Raw genomic sequence first — 716 nt, 5'->3', positions numbered from 1 at the left:
TCAGTAGTAGGTTCTGTAGTATCCTTGAGATATTCTTCCGCTTGATTCTTTCTGCTTCTGATTGTGATGCTCTCCTTCACTTGTAGAAAAATATTGGGTCGCAGTTTCTGTCTCACTCTATAAGACAAAAGTAAATGGTAAGAGTTAGTTGAATAGAAAAATATTACCTAAACATTTTAAATATTTCTTCTTACCAAAGCATTCTTATTTTCTTCAATAACTAGTGCAATTAGTGAAGACAATGGAGAGGAAGGTCTGTAATGCACAGCATGTGTATCCTCCTGTAATAACAGTAAAATAAAAGAGGTAGTTATGAAGAAGTTTCTACAATTTAAAATTCAAGTTGTACTTATGAAAGACATTTCTATGCTTACCTTTTTATTGTTTGCTGAAATGATCTCAGTCAATGGCTGTGTAGCCTCATACGTTTCCTCTGTTACCGTCTGCAAAAAAAAAAAACAAAAAAAAGTCAGGTAGGGGATCAAAAACACGTACAAAAGCTTTCAAACATTACTTGAAATCTCCAAGATTTTTTGAACATTTACCTGCTGTTTCTGAATTGGAGTAAAAACTTGAGCCTCATACTCTTTGAGATATTGGAGAAGAAGGTGTCTCATTCATTTCCAGTTGTTTTTTTTGCAAAACTTGAGTCTGAGCAGCAGTGACTCAATCACAATCTGCAAAAATATCATGAAGGCCATCATGAATACATTCAA

General features: G+C 33.8%; 1 protein-coding gene across 1 annotated transcript; it reads right to left on the bottom strand.

Annotated features, from left to right (window-relative positions):
- On the bottom strand, positions 1-617 carry LOC125609599. Its single transcript, XM_048781124.1, has 4 exons — positions 546-617; positions 375-443; positions 195-281; positions 1-117 (listed from the first exon to the last, which is right to left on the bottom strand). The coding sequence occupies exons 1-4, from the start codon at positions 615-617 to the stop codon at positions 1-3; spliced, it is 345 nt and encodes a 114-aa protein (XP_048637081.1).
- Between the last annotated feature and the right edge of the window lie 99 nt (positions 618-716).

The sequence above is a fragment of the Brassica napus genome, chromosome A5 (genome assembly GCF_020379485.1).
Source record: "Brassica napus cultivar Da-Ae chromosome A5, Da-Ae, whole genome shotgun sequence".
In the NCBI taxonomy this organism is placed as follows: domain Eukaryota; kingdom Viridiplantae; phylum Streptophyta; class Magnoliopsida; order Brassicales; family Brassicaceae; genus Brassica; species Brassica napus.
The sequence above is the reverse complement of the archived record's forward strand: the minus strand, read 5'-3'. Positions and strand labels throughout refer to the sequence as shown.